Here is a 14,505-nt window from a genome sequence, read left to right as displayed (position 1 = left end):
TGCTTTGAGAAATTAAATTAAATTGCAAGGTGCAAAAAAAAGGTGAACGTTTTAGAGTTTTTGGAAGAAAAATTCCTAACCCGACTGCTAATGGAGTTTGCAGGGGCCTCTCAGGCCTTTCCCACCCCATTCTTTTTCCTGCTGCCTTCCCTTTTGTGAGCATTTCTTCCCCTTTTTGCTTGCAGTGAGTTCTGCTCTCCTGTAGGCTACAATGTGTCAGTTATAAAATCCGGGAGGTGGAGCTTGGTGACGAGGTGGGTGGGGGAGCGCTCAGCCAGCCCTGCAGGGCGAACAGTCCAGCCCTGGTTCACCCGAAGCTTAAGCCTTGCAGCAGGAGAACTTCCATCTCGGCTCTCCTGGCTTTGATCCTCACTGTACATCAGACCAAAGGCGCCGAAGGGAGGGAGGATGCGAGATGACCGGCTCTTTGGCAACCTGACCATCTCCTTAGCAGAGCTTTTGAAAGCCAGCCGGGGACTGACTGCACGACCAAGGAGGCGCCGCGCCTCTCGTGGATGTGTGTGTGTGGGGGTGGGTGGGTGAGCGGGTGTGAGTGAGTGAACGTGTGTGTATGTGTGTGTGCATCAGGCTGTGTGTGTGTGTGTCTGGATGAGTGCGAGAGTGCACGGGTGAGTGTGTTTGTGTGCATGTGTGTGTGATCGCTCTTGGTTTTTATTTCTGTGGAAGAAAAATCTTGAAAATCTGGGGCAGGTTACTGAGCTCCTAGGGTGGTAGTTCTTCTTTTGCAAGAAGAGCTGACCAGACCAAGCTACTAGAGACATTTTTTTCCGGCGAGTAAAGAGAATTTTCCTCCCGGATCGAGAGGGATTTTTTTTCCCCCGTGGCTCTGCAGCGGAGTAAAAGAGATTAGTCCCTAAACCTGTGAAATCGACCAGAGCCGTGTGATTACCAGGGCTTGAGAGAGGACTCGGGAAGAAAAAGAGAAATAAATCAAACAGCCTGTCAGTGCCTTTGGCCACTTTGGAAGATGTCATCTCAAACTAAGTTCAAGAAAGACAAAGAGATCATTGCCGAATATGAAGCCCAAATAAAAGGTGAGACACGGGCTGGGGAGTCATGCTTCCCGACCCCTTTCCTTTTTCTCTTGCTTTGGCTTTCTTTTACCCTTTTTCTCCCTGCCATCACAAAATGTTGTTATGCATCAATAATCTTATTGTGAGTAGGAACAGTGGCAGCCGCACAAGTCCAGACTGGTTTCAACTGCAGAGAGCGCCGGTGCTGGGAGTATGGATTAGAGAATGGGCAGCAATCACTGCATTGCAGGTGTGTGAGGAGGATCCGACGCCCCGCTTTAGGAGTGTCGCGAATACTCCATCATCTTGGCGGTGACATGTCACTCTAAGGCCATTTTGACAGTCACCACCTTCTCCCCCCTCCCATGTTGAAATGATCTTTTTACCATCTGCTTTTATTTTTCTTTCTTCTTTTTGGTTTTTGTTGTTGCTTTCCTTTGCCCCTTTCTCCGGGCTGGAATTCACATGCATATGCACAGGGGAAGCAGCATCCCAGGGCTACAATTCTTTGTCAGTGTCTCTTGGCTGGCCTAGGTTGCCATGGGTGAACTGCTACAGGGCATATTGATCGGGACTAATGCAGGCATTTAGGCATAAAGAGGGAACTCGGCGCAGAAAATGTATTCTCTCACAGTGTGCAGCCCCAGTCACCGTCCGGCCGCTTGCTAGCTTGTAGGGTCATCAGGCTTCATTCAAAGCCAACAGCTCAGTGTGCCGTTTCGGCGGCTGGGAGCTGCCTGGCAGCTGTAGTGCCCGAGGAATCTAGCCAGCAGGGTGAGATGACCTCTGGCTGCTTGTTGGGGGGGGGGGGGAGGCGCACTCCTCAGAAGCTGCTCCCTAAATCCTCCCTCACAAGGCGAAATAGGACACCCGACACAATGGCATAGACAAATGCAGGCGGAATCCTCATTCACGCCCTACTGGGGTTCTCCCACCTTCGTGAGTTTTAGGCTCAGCTCTGGCGAGGAAAACCTAAAAGCACCGTGCTCAAAAGCACCGTGCTCGCCCTTTCTCTGAGGAGGTACCCCGAGGGAATCCTGGGCCTGTGCCTTTTAGCGCCTGGTTTCTTTCTGGTCCTGGATCTCCTTGCTGCGACACAGGCTGTGTTGTGGTCTTCTGCGGAAAGACTGAAGACAAAATACATCTTCAGGGGATACTGATGCCTGCCCTTGAGGCTCTGGGTGGACTGTTAAAGAGCAAGTTGGTTATTTGGGGCCCAGGTGACGTGAGGCTGCCACACCTGCTTTGGGTGCTGCCGCAGCTCCTGACTCGGTGACCCAGGAAGGCAGGCTGCCTCCCCAGGAGTGGCGGGAGGCCGGCACCCACAGCTGCTGCACACGCTTCAGATGCTTGGGAACCTTTGGGAGGGGAGCAGCCACCAGGGGAGGGCTTTGTTGTTGTTTTTTTTTTCCTCCAGTCTCGCCAACCGTCTTGTGCCTTTTAGTTCTGGTCAGACCCGGCATGCTAATCACCTCTGGGTAGAGCCCAGGGCAGAAATAAACAGAACACCTTCTCCAGCTTTCAGTTCAGCGTGGAAAACAGTGACTTACGATGTTTCAGCCTTGCTGAGAATTTAGAAGAAAGCCCTTTATTGGTCAGAGATTTGAATTCACCCGACTGCTCCAGTACAAAAGCCCAGGTTTGGTCTTTGCCTACACAGTTTTTAGGGAGTTCATGTTTTATGAGATGAAGGTAGCTGATTATTATTGTTCTTTTTAACTGCGGTTCCCAAGAAAAATGCCACAGTAGAGAAGGGGATGTTGAGTTTTGGACAGTTTGGGGTTTTTATTAGCATTGCCGTGGTAGGGAGCATGCTTGTCTCATTTTTGGTTTGTTACCATTGGGCCCGTGAACTTTGCTTGAGGATCAATTAAGCGTTTCTTGCTCTGGCTGATTCTTTTACGTTTTACTGTTCACCTTTATTTTAACAACTACTTAGCAAGTCCAAGGTAATGCATTTCAGCAGGAAATTTGTCCAGATGATCTTGTCTCTTCCAGACTCGAAAGGTCTCTACGTTCTGGTTAAAGGAGTTGAATTTCGGTGCTTTGGAATTGACACCCACACAACTTAGGTCAGGATGTTGCAGTCCCTGAAACCATCTGGAATCTTTTCTCTCAAAATTCTATTCATCATCGTCATAATTACTGATGTACATACAGGGCTCTGTAGTTTCTCTGGCTCACTCCCAAACATCACGACTCTTGGCCTACACAGTGTACAGAAAGGGTTCATATGAGCTCAGTCTTAGGGAGGAGGAAACTGAGGCCTTGTCATGTGGAATGACTTGCCCAAGGTCACAAGGCTGGAAATGTGAAGGCAGCCTGTCATCTTTCCCAGTACATTGTTCGCCTGAAGCTGCCCCCTGAAGGATTGATGTCAGTAGCAGATGGCGGTTTTGTGGTGGGGACTGACTGCCTTTTGATCGCTTTCCATTGTTTACCCTCTTACTTTTATCCCTTGCCTTTGTTGCTTGCCTCTGAAGAATGTTTGACCAATCACCAAAAATAACGCCTGATGCCCATTTCCTTTCTCCCTGGGTAGCATTTGGCCAGTTTGGTGCAGATACTTCACTTACTTAGGTAAATTTTGTCCTGTGACTCGAGTGAGGGCAATCTTTGGTTTTTAAAAATGATACTGAATTCTTTGTTGACTTACTCTCTTTTATCTCTTTTTAAAGAATTTATTGACCTAAGGAGAATGTTTCAAAACAGTTTTTTTCCCCTACTGTACAAAATTTCAGACCCATGCCTTCTCTTGCCTCATCAAATCCTTGAATCCCTTTGATTATATATTTGCAACACAGTAGTATACCAGGTGCTTGTACATTTCCAGTGATGGGGAGCTCATCACCTCCCAAGTCCACATATTCTGCCTATGGATAGCTCTGGCTGTTGTGTTGTTTATGTCCACCTACTGCTTCTGTATTATCTTCCCCTTGGGACTCCACAGAGCAGGACAGATGCTTCTTTCCTATGACTGCCCGATGGAAGTGCTTGTCTGCTGCTTAATCATATTCTCTCTCCTTTGGATTTACTGTATATTTCCTTGCAGACTCTAGTGCCTTTGGGTGCTTGGCAGGTAGAAAAAATGAGTGAAGCTGGCCAAGTAAGATGATTTGTGGTAGTTGGTCCACCACCTCACTGAGGGCAGCAGAAGAAAGGGTGGTGCTGATTATGGTAGGCTCGAGAGCATGTGTCCTGTCCAAATGGAGAGTCACCACTTGGGTTCAGCCTTTTGTTGCCATTTAGGAATGTAGGCCTAACTAGATCTTTCAATTTCTCATCAGATGCCGGAAAGCTAGATGAGAGCTTTATGCTATTAAAGATGTTTCGCCACGGTACACCTGGCTGACTCCATTGGTAGAGCATGTGACTCTTGATCTCGAGGATCTTAAGTTCGAGCCCCACGTTCAGTGTAGAGATTACTTTAAAAAGTTTAAAAAGTTTTGTGACTCTTGATCTCCCGGTTATGAGTTCAAGCCCCACACTGGGTATGATTACTTAAAAATAGGATCTTAAAAAAAAGCTGTTTTGCCAAATGGACCTTCAAAAGATCATACTATCAAAAACCTTCCTCAAGAGTGGTAACAAGTTCTAGATGAAGGTCTTTGGATGTGGTCAGAGAAAGGAAACAACTATCACCTCCTTTATGCTGCATATAATGCTTCTATTATGTAACCTGAAGGTTGAATTAGCCCTTTCACTGCCTCTCCTCATTGTACCGTATCTTTTATATTTGCTATATTTTTCTAATCCACTAGGCTAGGAGTTTTGTCAGAAAAAAGAAATTAAAATGAATTTCATAGGATTTGTTCTTGGTGACCCTGTGCTGGCTCCAGATGGACTCAACTTCCTGTCTGAGGTGCTTGCAAGTATCTCTTTATAAGTCTGTGTAAGAATTTTGCTTGAGAGTAACATCACATTCTCTAGCCTGGAAATGGCAAGCTATAACTTTTTTCCCCTTTTGAAAACTGGAATAACATTTGCCCATCTCCAGAGTTTTGGCGTCTATCCTATTTTTCACAATTCCCTCAAAGATCAGTGATAGTGTTTGATCATCTTATTTGCCAGAGTTCTCAGTATCCTGGGCTCTAATTCATCTTGCTGTCAGACATGATGACCTGTTCTGCTTTTATTCAGAGTTCTCATTTCCATTTCAACCTAATAGAAAATTGAAATAGAAACACAGTGATTGGCTTTAGTGTTTTGTTTTTTATTATACATCCATAGTCATTTTAGGCCATCTTCTTAAGAGCAAAAGTCTAGAATTTGGGGGAAGAAGAGCAGATTTTGAAGAAGATCACAGAGAGGTATTTATTTATTCATTCATTTATCTATTCATTCAATAGACATTGATTATCTACTTTGTTCTTAGTCTCATGCTGGGTGTTGTGAGAGATACAGAGTATATGGTATATTTTTGGCTTTCTAAGATTTTTCTTGAAATATGGTGATAAAATCAGTGAAGGAAGTTAAAAAACAAAACAAAACAAAACAAAAACCAAACTCAGAATACAAAAGCTTCCAGCTGAGCACCAGAATGAGTTTCGTCTGAAAGAGATTATGCCATTGAATGAGTGGATGAGCTCCTTAGGAACCCTCACTACTGTCAACAGGCTCCAATGAGGAAAGGATGCTGGGTTGGGGAGACACTGGGGAGCATTAGGGACTGTGGCTGATTAGTGAACTCACCTAGAGGAGTCTCAACTCTAGTCTTCACTGCCCGGCAGAGTGTGAGCCCAGAGTGGCCAGTTCTTTCCATGTTTCAAGGGCATCTGGATTTTAAAACAAAATGTCCTGATTTTTATTTTTAATTTCTAAATTTTAAAAAATTTTAAATTATAAACTTTTAAAAATTGGGTTGTCTTTTTTTTATTTTTGAGCTATAAGAGTTCTTTTTTTTTTTTTTAAGATTTTATTCATTTATTTGGCAGAGAGAGATCACAAGTAGGCAGAGAGGCAGGCAGAGAGAGAGAGGGAGAGAGAGGGAAGCAGGCTCCCTGCTGAGCAGAGAGCCCGATGCGGGACTCGATCCCAGGACCCTGAGATCATGACCTGAACCGAAGGCAGCGGCTTAACCCACTGAGCCATCCAGGCGCCCCAAGAGTTCTTTTTTAAATTAAAGGGCAAGGGGCACCTGGGTGGCTCAGTCATTTAAGTATCTAACACTTGATTTCAGCTTAGGTCATGATCTTAGGGTTGTGAGATCGAGTCCTGCGTGGGGCTTGGTGCTCAGCGTGGAGACTGCTTCAGATTCTCTCTCTCCCTCTCCCTTCACCCCTCTCCCTGCTCCTGTACCTTCTCTCTCTCAATAAATAAATAAATAAAATCCTTAAAAAAAAGAAGCTGGAGGATAGTTGACACACAATGTTCCATTAGTTTCGGGTGTAAATTGTAGTGATCCCACAACTCTATATGTTAGGCTATGCTAAGCTCACAAGTGTAGCCGCCATCTGTCACCATACAAGACTATTACAATACCACTGACTATATTCCCTGTGCTGTGCCTTTCATCTCTGTTACTTATTCATTCCGTAACTGGAAGCCTGTACCTCCTACTTTCTTTCACCCATTTTACCCATGCCCCAACCCCTCCCTCTTACAACCGTCAGTTTGTTCTCTGTACTTATAGGTCTGTTTCTGCTTTTTGTTTGTTTATTCATTTGTTTTGTTTTTTAGATTCTACATGTAAGTTGGATCACATGGTGTTTGTCTTTCTCCGTCTGACTTACTTCACCTAGCATAACACCCTGTAGGTCTATCCATGTTGCTACAAATAGCAAGACCTCATTCTTTTTGATGGCTGGGTAATATATATATATATATATGCCATATCTTCTTTACCCATTCCTCTATCTATCCATGGACATTTAGGTTGCTTCCATATCTTGGCTATTGTAAATAATGCTGCAGTAAACATAAGGGTGCATATATCTTTTCGGATTTCTGTTTTCGTTTTTTTTTTTTTTTTTTTTTTTTTGGGTAAACACCCAGCTGTGGAATTACTGGATCATATTGTATTTCTATTTTAATTCTTTGAGGAACCAACATACTGTGTTCCACAGTCGCTGCACCAATTTACATGCCCACCAATAGTGTACAAGGGTTCTTTTTTTGAGCTCTCAGAGTTCTTTATTTTGGATATAAGTCCATTAGCAGATATATGATTTACAAATATTTACCCCCATTTGGTGGGTTATCCTTTCCCTTTTTTGATGGGGCCCTTTTTTGATGGGGCCCTTTGAAGCACAGAAGTATTTAATTTTTATGAAGTTTAGATTATCTATTTATTCTCATGCTTTTCATATAATATCTAGGACTCTTTTGCCAAATCCAAGGCCATGATGAAAGGCTCCTGATTTTTAAATGTAGCTCAGATTTTTGAGAAACACTGTGCTGCCTGAACAAACCCGTCAGTGGGACATTTTTCAGCCCACCGACCACCAGTTTGCAAATTCTGGCCTAACAAGTTGAAGTCCATAAAAAGTCTTGGTGATGGAGCCTCAGCCAGTTTTATCTTCAGTTGTCTTCTCTATAATAAAGCTGTGCTCTTATAACCACATGAAACCAATCCGTTATCTCTGAACCCTCCATACCCCTTCCTACCTCTGGATCTTTCCCCATTTATGCCTTCGTTCTGCTTAAGATATCCCCCTCTTCTCATGCTTTCTTTGGCCAACTCCTGACTGTCTTTCAGTGCCTGCCCAAATGATACTCTCTTCCGTGATGTCTTCCTAATAACTCTCCTAGGCAGAATTAGTGGTTCCCTCACATCTGCCCCCCCATATTCTGAGCCTTACTCTCCTTTACTACAATCTTGTGATTAATCCTTTGGCCATGAACTCTTGAGGCCAGAAATGCTCGTGGTCATTTTGTTTCCCCACTGTGGTTGCCATAAGATAGGTTAAGAGAATGGCTGGCAAGTTACTAATAAGAAGTTTTACTCTTACAACTTTTAGCTAGCATAGTTATTTTCTTTTACACGTGTCTTATGCTGCCATAGCAAAAATACCATGAATGGGTGACTTAAACAATAAACGTTTGTTTCTCACGTTTTTGGAGGCTGAAAGTCCAAGATCAAGGTGCCAACAGATTTGGTTCCTGGTGTTGTAGATGGCTGCCCTCTCTCTGTATGCTCATATGGCCTTTGCTCAGTGTGTGGAGAGAGAGAGCTGTCTGTCTTCCTCATATAAGGGCACCAATCCCATCATGAGGGCCCCACTGTCATGACCTTCAGCTAAACCTAATTATCTCCCCAAAGCCTCATCTACCTCCAAATATGATCACACTGAGGTTAGGGGTTCAACATATGAATTTGGAGGGGGAGACGCAAATGCTCAACCTATGAAAGGACCCATATTTTCTGTTCCATTGAAAATAGGGGTATTATTGAGAAAGGAAATACTCTCCATAGTTTGCTGAAGTTCCTTGTTTGTTCCTAGTAGTGGAGATTTGGTGAAGGCCGATGTGTTGAAAGCCAAGGTGATGTATGATGAGGCGGTGTTTGCCACAGTCATGGTGGAGCGTACATTCCAGGCTCTTTCCAGTTTGGGGACATCAGTGAATCTGGAGGTCTGTATTGGCTGTTTTTGGAGTTTTTGTTAGAAACAACCTTTCCTTTCCTCTCTTATTCATTCATTCCTTCACTTACTCACTCATTCATCAGTGACCATTGCAAGCCATGCTTCAGGCTATATAACTTTATTTAGCAGTAGGAGGTTATTAAGTTTTATTTAGCTCCAAGTCTCAGTCATATATAACAGTATCTTATTTTGTGATCTCAATAATTCTCTGAATTACTCATTATTATTCCTGTTTTATAGATTAAAAACTCTAAGGTTCATAGAAATAAGTTATACCAGATTGTATAGCAAACAGGGGCAGAGCTAGGGTTTAAATGGAGCCTTCCTGACTTCCATTTGTACAGGGAGGCAAGAAGCATGCCAACGCAGTGTGACTCTGAAACCCGGGGTTCCTCTACTGGGGGGCAGTCTGAGATGGGTCTTAATCTTTGACTTCCTATCCTTCCTAAAATTTCAGCTCCCTGTCTAGTCTAGCTTTTCCTAGTGCTCGCTGGATGCCACCTAGTTGTGTCAGATCCCTTCACACCCCCTACCCCCTCACGGAGTCACTTTTGGCAAAGTGTCCACTGGAGATACTCCTGTAGAGTGACTGAGGCTGCTCTGTCTGCCTCTGTCAACCTGGAAATACAGAACCGGAAATCTAAGTGGTCTTCTAGTCCAGGTCTCCCACTTCTCCCTGCCTCCAGAGCCAAGATGTGGAAACCCATGTTCAGAGAAGGGTTCTGGCTTGCAGACACTTGTAGACCATAGTTCCAGGAGGCGGAAAGCTCTCTCTGCTAGGCCCATTGCTGTAGGCTTGTGCGGGGCCTCTAGTTGGTGACCCATAAATGTATGGATTTGAATTACTCTGGTAGATGGTGCAAGCCCAGGTGGTGGTGATTGTCGGGGAGGCAGAGCTGAGTGGTACCTTGGAGAACAGGATGAGGCAAGGATATCATAGGGTAAGATGGGAGGGTGGGGAGGTTAGGCTGGATCAGAAATTGGTCCTTTCCGGGAAGGGATGGGGGTTGACTTCTTTATGCTGAGTTTCAGAACCTCTGGCCTAATACAGGACCTAGCAAATGGTGTTCTAGGCTTGATTTCACTTGTAAATGATGCATTCCTGATGGTTCGTTGGTGTTTGTAAAATATCTTCGCTGGCCAGGAGTGGGATTTTGGCTCTTTTCTCTTAATTTGTCTAATCGTTAGGCTAGTTTATGTTTGGAGCAGTGTTCCCTGAGAAGTAGTCCATGAAACTGGATGTAAAGAGGCTTTAGGTGGAAAAAAAATTGGGGTCAAATGGGTCTTGGAAGTTCTAACACAAACTGAGTTAAATAGGTCTGTTTCCTACAGGACTTCTGGGAACCTTAAATGTGTTAAGTATAAAGCGCCAAGAAGGGGCCCTGGACTTTTCTCAAACTTATTCAATCTTGTAGACATTTTTCATGGAATATTTCACACAACTCTATTCCTGAGGGGTCTCTGGGTGGCTCAGTCAGTTAAGTGTCTGCCTTTGGCTTAGGGACTGAGCCCTTTGTCCAGGCTCCCTGCTCAGCATGGAGTCTGCTTCTCCCTCTTCCTCTCCCCCCCCCACCCCGCCTTGCTTGTGCTCTCTCACTCTCTCAAGTACGTAAATCTGAAACAACAACAACAGCAACAACAACAACAACCTATTCCTGACTCTATTCCGGAGATTAAATTCTGGAAAGTATGAGACCACACAATTTGTGGATTATCCTGATTCTTTCTCTTTTCTGCCTTTTGCCCAGTTCCCTAATTGTTATACTTTTCTCAGAGGGCAGTTTGAAGAGGGGAAGAGGTAAAAGAAATGCGTATCCAGCCCAGCTAAGTGATATTGATGCGGTGTTTTGAGGTCACTTAGAAAATGTGGGTTTTGACATCTCCAATTACAGAGCGCTCAACCATTGATTTAAATGGTAATTTGGCGACGGCTTGCCCCTGATCAATATGCATGGCGTGTGCCGGTCTGTGTGTGACAGTAAGAGGTTGCACTCAGCTGCAGGCTGCATTCACGGGGCCTTGAGTGGACCCCAGCACTGCCCCTGGGATTGTAGTCGATGCGAGGTGACACTGATGTAGAGGAACGCACGGAAGCCCAAAGCCCGTGCACCTCACGGTGAGCAGAGCTCAGCTGCAAATCCAGGCGTAAGAGAAATGTGTTTTTCTTTGTGTTTCTACAGCTTGATTTCCATTTGTCATCTGTCTTCTGCTGGGGGTGGCAAAAATAAATATAAGTCAGTTTGGGGCTTTTCCTCTCTCCTTCTGTGCTGTACCCCAAGGGCCAGGAGACAAAGGCAGTGCCAAGGGACATCTGTTGTGGTTTATCATCAATCTATTTTGTAAACTGAAATAGCCTCCTTCTTTTTGGGCCTTCAGTGGTCTGTCCATGTCAGTGATCCGTCCTTCTTGATTCCCTGTGTCCCTCTCTTCAGTCCTTCCATGATGTTTGCAAGCACCAGGAGTCATCCTGGTGCCCACGTACCATGCTGTCTTGTGAAGAACTCCGGACATCTGTCTCTGGCCTGCCCTTGCTTCTCCTCCAGTGACTTCCTCCAGCTCTTCTGGCTGGGGAAGCAGCCCAGCTGCTCTCTGTTCTCAGATTCTACAAATCTGTATGGGGGTTCCCTTGTTACCCCCTCTTTCCCTGGGCTCGTTTGGGGTAAGGCAGCGTGCAGGCTGTTTTCCTATAGATCCATGAAATCTATGTACACTTTGCTTTACTGACTCCTGGAAATCTTTATCCATGTGTAGATTAGGGGTGGTATCCTGGCTCTTTGTCATCAGACGTTCCCTCAAGGTTATTGTACATAATACACATTTTTTCTACTCTCCCTGAGGGCTTGGGTTTTGAAAATCAAAAGCCAAGAACTGACTCTTTCTCTGTATTATCCCAGAGGTAACAAACATAGAAAGCCCTCCTTGCCTGAATCTGGTCCAGAAGCTCTTAAGGAAATATGGATGAAAAACCTTCAATATTTCAAGATATTAATTGTTGTGGATTTCCTTTCTTTTCTGCCTGCCCATGCTGGCCCAGACCACCGTGACCTCTTCCTGGGACCATGGCAACATCCTTCTAACTCAGGGTTTCTCAACCTCCTCACTACTGACATTTGGAGTTGGATTAGTTTTTTTTTTTTAAGATTTTATTTATTTATTTGACGGACAGATCACAAGTAGGCAGAGAGGCAGGGAGAGAGAGAGGAGGAAGCAGGCTCCCTGCTGAGCAGAGAGCCCGATGCAGGCCTTGATCCCAGGACCCTGAGATCATGACCTGAGACCCTGAGATCATGACCTGCGCCGGAGGCAGATGCTTTAACCCACTGAGCCACCCAGGCGCCCAGTTTTTTGTTTTTTTTTTTTTTAAGATTTTATTTGTTTATTTGATAGGGAGAGAGAGAAAGAGAGAGAGCACAAGCAGGCAGAGCAGCAGGCAGAGGAAGAGGGAGAAGCAGGCTTCCCACAGAGCAGGGAGCCCAGTTCGGGACTCAATCCCAGGACCCCGGGACCATGACCTGAGCCAAAGGCAGACGCTTAACTGACTGAGCCACCCAGGCGTACGTGGAGTTGGATCAGTTTTTGTTGGTTTGTTAGAGCCCTGGCCTCTACCCACTAGATGCCTGTAGTACCCTCCTCTCTCTCCCAAGCTGTGATAACCACAGTTGTCTCCAGATATTGCCAGATGTTCCTGAGGGTGGGAGGCAAAAGAGGCCCTAGTTGAAAGCCACTGACTTGACTGATCTCCCTGCTTCTTCTCTTATTCTCATAGCCCATTCTCTACACAGCAGCCAGCAGTAATCCTTACAATTTAAATCTTAACTATGTTACTCCCTCGTTCCAAACCCTCCAGTAGCATTTCATTGCATAAGAGTCAAATCCAGGGTGGCTCAGTCGGTTAAGTGTCTGACTCTTGATTTCCATTTGGGTCGTGATCTCAGGGTCCTGGGATCCAACCCTTGGCCCCCATGTCAGGCCCCCATGTTGGGCCCCCAGTTTGGACTCCTGCATTGACCCCACCCTCGGCATGGAGTCTGCTTAAGATTCTTTCTCTCCCTCTCCCCTTGCCCTTCCCCCCCCTCAATAAATAAAACCTTTGTTTTTTTTAAAGAGCTTATTTATTTATTTGACAGAGAGAGAGAGAGAGAGAGAGAGAGTGAGTGTGTGTGTGTACGTGAACACAAGCAGTGGGGGAGGGAGAAGCAGGCTCCCCACTGAATAGGGAGCCTAATGCAGGACTCGGTCCCAGGATTCTGGGGTCATGTCCTGAGCGGAAGGCAGACACTTAACTGACTGAGTCACCCAGGCACCCTGATAAATAAAATCTTTAAAAAAAAAAATGTGAATCCAAACCCCTGGCTAGGCGTACAAAGCCATGTTCTGCCCACTTTGGCCTCCTTACCTCTCCACAATCCAAGCTTATAACCAGCTTCAGTCCTTTGCACATAGGTTTTCCCTCTCTCTAGAATCCTTTCCCCCTGGATTGTCACATGGCTGGCTCCTTTTTGGTATTCAGCTTTCGGCTCTCCTGTCACTTCCTGACTACCCAATCTTAAATAGCCATGAGTAACTGTAGATTAGCTGACTTGAATTCTCCACAGAACACTTATGGCTATATGATATTTCCCCATCTTTGTTTATTTCTTCTCTTTATCAGAACTGAAAGTCTCTAAGAATAAGACTTTTGTTTCTCCTGCCCATTTGTGTTTTGTTAACACTTGAAACAGCCTTTGGTCTATAATGGATCAAAATATTTGTTGAATGAATGAATGAATGAATGCACGTATATTTCCCTTTGATGGACTTTATGCACAGGCATGTATAGGTGTTCTGCTTCAGGGTATGTGGGATTGTACTGGGAATTGCAGTTCAGAGGGACATAATGAAGTAGATCTAGGCTTTCCCCAAACCCTGAAGGAAAGGTAATTCAGAAAGAGGAAGAATCCAAAGAACAGACAATCGTATCTATGCAGAGCTGTCTAACTCATCAGAGGGAACAAAGTAAGGGACCAGGTGGCCTCTTGCTGGGATACTGCAGGATATCCAATATTTTCTATTAATTGTGTTCCTAGTGTGTGTCTGATATGGGGACACAAAAATGGGTAAAATGTAGTCCCCATCCCTGTCTTGATGGACTCATAGTTCTCTACGAAAGATACTTACAATAATAGATTAATTTATTCTAATAAGTATAATAAGTACTGGGATAGTGCTAGAACCACACACTTTGGGAACTGAGAGTGAAAGTGACAGCTTTGTCTGGGAGAGCGGGAGAAGTTCTTATAGAAGAAAGGACTTTTGAGTAGGGTTTTGAAGGATGGCTAGAAGCTCAGCTGGCAGTGAAAGGTATATCATAAACAGAGAATTCCATGTGCAAAGGTGTGGGGGTTAGGGAAGGGCCTGGGTACTTGGGAAATGGCGAGAAGTTTGAGATGGCTGAAGTCCAGAGTAGATGGAATGGAGTAGGAGTTGGAGATGAGACTAGAAAGGAAAAGAGCTTGAAGTTCCTTTTTAACCACTGGATCCTATGAATCTTTGACCTTGGAGATAGAGGATGAGAGTCTCACTTTTTTTATTACATTTTTTTTCTGATTGTGGATATAATTCATGCTTGTTACTTTAAAAAGTTTCTAAAATACAGAAAAATATAACAAAGAAAAAAAAAAGAATCTAGAAGCCACTACCTGAGCACCACTATAAATATTCTGATATATTATTACCTTTCAGACTTTATATCTCTGTCTACCAAATCTGTTTTATTTATATATATTTATATATATATATATGATAAAAATGGGATGATAGATCTTTAGTGAAAAGTTATAAAAATGAAGCTGACAGGCAGATCACCATAGGCCTAGAGCTTAAAATGGGTTGAGTATATCCTAAAAATA

At 44.5% G+C, this 14,505-nt stretch overlaps 1 protein-coding gene across 4 annotated transcripts in view; it reads left to right on the top strand.

Annotated features, from left to right (window-relative positions):
- Positions 1-300: 300 nt before the first annotated feature.
- SRGAP3 (SLIT-ROBO Rho GTPase activating protein 3) overlaps positions 301-14,505 on the top strand; it is a 256,625-nt gene continuing 242,420 nt past the window's right edge. For all 4 annotated transcript variants that reach the window (XM_045991580.1, XM_045991579.1, XM_045991582.1 and 1 more), the window contains exon 1: positions 301-1,055. In XM_045991580.1, the coding sequence (XP_045847536.1) occupies positions 989-1,055 (67 nt within the window). In that variant the 5' untranslated portion in view covers positions 301-988. The remainder of the gene's footprint in view (positions 1,056-14,505) is intronic.

This window comes from Meles meles, chromosome 20, assembly GCF_922984935.1.
Source record: "Meles meles chromosome 20, mMelMel3.1 paternal haplotype, whole genome shotgun sequence".
In the NCBI taxonomy this organism is placed as follows: Eukaryota; Metazoa; Chordata; class Mammalia; order Carnivora; family Mustelidae; genus Meles; species Meles meles.
The sequence above is the reverse complement of the archived record's forward strand: the minus strand, read 5'-3'. Positions and strand labels throughout refer to the sequence as shown.